The sequence below is a fragment of the Apaloderma vittatum genome, unplaced genomic scaffold, assembly GCF_000703405.1.
Source record: "Apaloderma vittatum isolate BGI_N311 unplaced genomic scaffold, ASM70340v1 scaffold44804, whole genome shotgun sequence".
Classification (NCBI taxonomy): domain Eukaryota; kingdom Metazoa; phylum Chordata; class Aves; order Trogoniformes; family Trogonidae; genus Apaloderma; species Apaloderma vittatum.
In genome coordinates, this window is record NW_009715225.1 from 1589 (window position 1) to 7956 (window position 6368).

General features: G+C 41.8%; 1 protein-coding gene across 1 annotated transcript in view; it reads right to left on the reverse strand.

The window, feature by feature from the left end:
- CD58 (CD58 molecule) overlaps positions 1 to 6070 on the reverse strand; it is a gene marked incomplete at both ends in the record, with an annotated part of 6675 nt that extends 605 nt beyond the window's left edge. The window contains 3 exons of the mRNA XM_009869015.1: positions 4110 to 4196; positions 4880 to 5131; positions 5771 to 6070. Coding sequence (XP_009867317.1) covers positions 4110 to 4196; positions 4880 to 5131; positions 5771 to 6070 — 639 coding nt within the window. The remainder of the gene's footprint in view (positions 1 to 4109; positions 4197 to 4879; positions 5132 to 5770) is intronic.
- Between the last annotated feature and the right edge of the window lie 298 nt (positions 6071 to 6368).

Consider the following 6368-nt stretch of genomic DNA (forward strand, 5'->3'; position numbering starts at 1 on the left):
AGGAAGGGGGGGGGTGGGGGGAAGAACAAATCCAACCACAAAAACAACTCCAAACATAACACTCTGTTCTCATTGGGCTGCCTCCTTACCTATGGCATCTTTTCAAGGCCCATCACCAAGGACCTCATCATGTTTAATAATCTCCAAACCCATTAAGAAACTTCATAAATCAAACTGAAAAATAACTTAAGAAATAAAATTGAACATAGGGAAAATCTCTGCAAAGGTGACACACTAGTCTGCAATTTGAAAAATATCCTTCTCCAGCCCTGTGCTAACTCCAGCAGCTTGCGTAAAATACTAGACCAAGTATTCCACATAAAGCCACTGTTAGTTCAACATCAGAACACTCCAAGAGGGCACTGAGCTCATCTCTGATGGAGCAAGCTGTGGCCATTTCACACTGAAACAGTATTTGGTCTGGTGGCCTCCACAACAAAGTATTTTTTAAGATCTTCCCCTGCTCTTCATAATCTGTTTAACTGCCTAGAGGCTGATTTAGTTTGGTTTGTAAGAACAAATCACAGTGGTCCTGGCAACAAGATGCATACATGTTAAAGTGGGAACATATTAACCTCATTCATGCTTGTGAAAGGAGCACAGGGTAAAGGAGTTGCCTCCTTCTTTAGCTGCTCACTGTAGACAGTGATTCCTGCACCTCAACACACAGACCCAGAAACCAGAGTAATCTCACTGCAAATTAAAGTTAAAACAAAAAAACCCACCGCCATACTCAAAAAAACCGCACAGCAAGAAGTAAACAAATAAACAAAAAAAAAAAATCAAACAAGAAACCCACAAGACGAAAAGCACTAAAAAACCCCACAAACAATGCAGGATTAGAATGGACAGCAGAAGCACAAGTGGAGATCCCAGACAGGAACACAGACAACACTGAGAACTTTTACTACCCACAGAAAGACATCATGTAGAGAAATTATGGGTGAGAAGCAGACTAGTAACTAATTGAAAGAGGTGAAAAGTTGATTTCGTCTGATGTCAATTTTCTCCTCAGGTCATACTGCCTGTTACAAGAAGGCAGGCCTGCCAAATGGAGTAAGAGTGAATCAAAAGGTGCTGCTAAGAGATTTTTTCCCCTGAAACAACTGAAAGGGGTTAGAGAAAGAAAAGGAGACAATTGCAACTTGACCCACAGGATGTAAGCGTGCACCCAAGTCATACACCAAAAGCAAAGACCAGAGCTCTGCACACTCAGCTAGCAACAGGACTGTCTTCACCAGTCCCTGGATGGATTTTCAAGATATGACCAACATATAAGTTTAGTTTCTAGCATGATCAAACCTTCCCTGTTTCAAGCGAAGGAGCTGAATTGTTTTGAGGCTAACTGATGGTCAGTTATAAGTGACATTCCTTGTGTCTTGGTACCAAGTGTAGTATTGTTCAATATCACCAACATAGACAATGGCACAGAAGGCACCCTCAGAAAGCTTGCAGGTGACATCAACTGGGGAGAGAAGGGCATATGCTGGAAAGCAGGGCTGCCACTCATAGGGACTTGAACTATATGGGGGAATGTGCTTGGTAGAAAAGGCATGATGTTCAAGGCAATGTAAGGCCCTTGCACCTCTTAAAATCACTCCATGAAGCAGTACAGGCTGAGCTCTGCCTGGCTAGAAAACAGCGCTGCAAAAAAAGACCCAAAAGTCCTGCTGGATAATGAATTGAACATTAGGCAGAAATGTGCCCTTGCAGCAGAAGCCTCCAGATACTGGCCTGTGTTCGCAAAAGTGTAGTTGGCCCGTTGACAGAAATAGTTATTCCCCTCTATTCAGTATTTGTGACACCACATGCGGAGTACTGTGTCTAGTTTTAGGCTCCCAGTTCACGAAAAATACACTGACGTTCTCAAGCTAGTCCACCAAATGTTCACCAAGATGTTTAGGTGGCAGAAGATGTGGAAGGAGGTGCTGAGAGAATTGGATTTGTTCAGTCTCAAAAAAAAACAACAAAAAGAAAAAAGGCTAAATGGATTATTAACTGCAGTCTACAGCTAACTCATGCAGAAAACAAAAGAAACTCCTCTCGAAGTACTGAACAAAAAGACTGAAGGCAGTGGCTCCAAGCTGCAAAAGGGAAATCCCTTACAGAAGTAAGGAAAATATCCTTCCCCAAAAAGGGTGATTCAGTGCTGGAACACATGCTGAAAGAGGCTGGGAATTTCCATTCTTGGAATTATTCAAAATTTGAGTCGGCAAGGCCCTGAGCAATCTGATCTAGCTTTGAAGTTGGTTCTGCTTTGAGTAGCAAGTTGGATGAAACCTCCAGAGACTCCTTCCTACCTAGTTTATTTTATGATTCAATGCCAACACATAAACTAAATGGAGAATGATCGGGAAACATAAAGTCCACATGCAATATACATCTATGTATGCTCTGACCAGAGTCTACCTCCAGAATATCATCAATTGGTCCTTCCCAGATAGGAGATTAATCTCATACTCTTCATCCTGCAGCCACCCTCAGCTGGTGACCCCACCTGGAAGCCAACAGGAATTTTCCATGTAGAGCCCCCTTAGGATGAGGCAATGTATTTCTGGTTGGGACTCTCTCAAACACAAAGAGAGGACATTGTGTGCAGTTCTGTTTCAAGCCAGGATATAATCTGACATATTAACTTTAAAAGATGGCAGCAAAGGCTGCACAGCAATAGCCTACAATTACCGTTTCTGAATAGGCTACCAGATTTACAAAAATGATACTCAAATTCAGTGTAGGGATGAAGGAAGAAACAACTATAGAACTCCATGATGATTGCAATACAGGCTGACAGGAGGTACAGAGGTCCCTACGTATCAGTTGAGCACACTTAGCTGTCGGAGTTAGCAAGAGGTATTCCGAAGACCCTGGTAACAGTCTGATTGGATCTGTTTTGGGTTACAATATGTAACCAAAAATGTGTAATTCTATTTTCATCTGTTGAAACCGGTTGGAAGATATTTTTTCATTTATTGTTAACTCCAGGGGCAGGTGCTTTTGTTAGTGGGTAATCATGGGTTAACGATGGGGAAAAGGTGGGAGCCGCCCCCCTAGCCCGCCAGAACTTCGGGGGGGAGAAAAAAAAAGTAGCCCCGCTGACGAGAGAGCCAGACCAGCCGAGGAGGACCTCGTGGAGCTGCCGCCATTCTTCGCCTTTGTAGGAGGAGTGGACCCAGCCCCATCACCACCGGACCCCTCTACCGAATCAACTCCAACGGAGCAGCATCTGCCACTCCAGGAGAACTCTAATCTGGATCTATTTGGACTTTTTTTTTTTGGTTCCCAAGTCAGGTATTCTGACTCTGTTGGGTTCTGGGATTATTTGTTTCTTGTTGTTCTTTCCTCTGTATCATTACCCTTGTAGTTTGCAATTTCTCAGTAAAGAACTGGTATTCCTATCACCATATCTTTGTCTGGAAGCCCCATACTTTCAAAAGTATAGCAATTTGGAGGTGTGTGGGTGGGGTTTGACATTTCCCATTTCAAGGGAGGCTTTCCCCTGTCTTCTAAACCAAGACAGATCTTAGGAAGAAATTCTTCAGTACGAGGGCAGCAAGACTTTGGAATAAATTGCCCAGAGATGTTGTGGCTGCCCCCCCCCTGGACGTGTTCAAGGCCACATTTGACGGAGCCTTGAGTAGCCTGATCTAGTTGAGAGGCGTCCCTGCCCATGACAGGAAGGTTGGATTAGATGATCTCTAAGGTCCCTTCCAGCCTAGGCCATTCTATGATTCTATGAATAAATCTGTTCTTGAGGTCGGCCTCATGCCACTTAAAAAAAGACAGTGAAAGCATAGCCAGGTAGGAAAGGGAGGGGCTGTAGATACTTGCCAAGTAAGCAGAAACACACAGTAAATGAAACAGTCTGAGGAAGAAACATGCAAATACAAACTACAGTGTTTCTCAGTACTCAGAGACCAATTGTTCCAGTGCAAGAGAGTTCAATGTATTATTTCCTTCAAATCTATTAGCCTTTGCTTAAGTGGTACTTGTTTCTTCTACTATATTTACAATAAATCCCATAGTTAAAAACTTTTGTACATTCTACAGAACCTTAGATCAGCATAATCTTGAAGGATTAATTAAGCTCAATTAGGAAATGCTATACATACCTTTTCTGTATAGGAACAGTAGTATTCCTACAATGAGAATGAGGAGAACAAAAGCTGCAATAAGACCACCTTTTTCTTTTTTGACGGCTGTCTCCATTCAAAAAATAAAACAAATAACAATGGTTAATTAAAAAGCAACTGCATGACACTAATCTGATTTTGACTGACAATGAATTAATGTTCCCCCAAATAAAGTCTCGTTTACCCATGATGGTAATTGCTGAGTGACCTCCCTGCCCTTACCTCAACCCGTAAGGCTTTTGTCATATTTTCTCCCACCTGTCTGGTTGAGGAGAAGGAGTGACAGAGTGGCTCATATACTCACTTATTCATGCACATGCTAGATGACAGATTATTTTTTATTTCACCTAATGGCTGCTAGATGACATACTTGAAATGACTGAATAATTTCCTTCCAGTTCATGGAAAGCAGTACAAAGAGCATTAGTCATCAGCATTAATTATACAAGGCCAGAAGGCTCACAAAAGATCTAAGTGCATCTCCTTCTTTATTATTACTCATTTCAAGTCATAGCTGAAGGTTTTATTCTGCTGAGATCCCTGCAAAAAGTATCTTTCCAAGGAGGATCAAACTATCAAACTCATACCTTTCACCAACTTTAAATATACTTTTAGCAGCCAAATGACTTCTGATGCTTTTTACTCTTTAAATTCAACTTCCTGAGAACTCAATAGAAATCTTACCAAGCCCATGCTGCTTCCCAACCTAGCCTCTCAGACTTGCATATACAACCTGACCCTTTCATTACCTTTCTTAGCTGGAAAGCATTGAGCCAAAGAGATTACAGAGCTCTTTTCCGTTTGAGAGAATTTAATGAAACATGCAGCTTTCTCAGAAGCATCAACATTCTTAGGGACCGAAACTTCCTGGGTCTGACGAGCGATTAATCCGCTACTGAAATTCCATGTGTAAGTCAAAGGCTTCTGAAAATATGCTATACATCTTAACACAAGGTTATCCCCACTGACGTTGCAACTTATTTCAGGTTCTGAAGGGGGAGCTGAAAGGAGAAAAAAAATATTCTTTATTACTTTGCCTTGAATTTTAGCCCAGGACAAGGGCTGGAGCAACAAAAGCAGCAGGAGAGCACGTAAAGGTGTATGTGTAAGGTGTGCACGTGCAAAAGAAATGCATTTCTGTAAGTCGTCCTGTCTGTGGTTCTTCAGTGCCTAGTTTGTGAGCCCTCATGGTTCATTGACAATAGAACTAATACACACACTGGTCTAATATTTCCCTCAATATTTCCCTCAGACTACTAGTGAAGCTGCACAGATCTGCACAGGATGATGCCACAGATACTCATGTATAATCTGCCTGCAGGAGCAGCTTTAGATATATACATACTGCCAGGGATAACTTGGTCAGCTTGCTCAAAGACTTTGGTTATCTAGCTGAAATCACACAATGTGCCATCTACACACATTCTAGAAGTCATTCCAAGGTGAGTAATGATGGGCACACAAATGAGATGCCGCCTTCAAAAATTCCTTTAAAGTGCGTAAGCAATTTAACAACAGAGCCAAAGAACAAACCACCTCTGTTTCTGTTTGCTTCCCTGACAAATAAACAATCCACTTCCTAGCCTACTTAAAGTGAATACAGTAGTGCAAATTCTTTAGGCACTTCTTCCACTACTTACCTAACACAGTAAGCGTGAACTCATAACTTTCTCGTGTAGAATCCATGTCTATATGTAATGTGTATGTGCCAGTATCATTGTTTTCCAAGTTAAATATAGTCAAGCACCCATTGTCCTTGTTGAGCAAGCCTCTGTCCTGGAGGGGATCAAAATATGTTGTGCTGGTTTGCCCTTCCCATTCTGCCACTTTATGCTTGTTTTTCGTCCAAGTAATTTCTCCTATTTTTTGGTCTGTTTTTACTGGAAAAGTAAAATTTTCTCCCAAGATGCCAAACACCTCCTCACAGTGGCTGCATCCTACTGGAGAGAACAAGAAAAAAAAGTTACTTTAACGACTGTTTGTATAAACTATTGCTTGACTAATGCTGTATGCACTATCAGTATGCACATTCAAATTTAGGTTAGAAGCACACCACAACATCATGAACTAAGGCACATGTCAAATAGGAATTACCCAACCCCAGTCTCTCCACACAATCATGTTACAGGCAGTGCAAAGGAATCCAGTTTCCACATTCTGGTCTCGAGTAGAATCACTGTCCTGATCTTCTTCCCTATACTAAGCTTCTCTAACCTCAGTACTTTCCCTCTACCTACT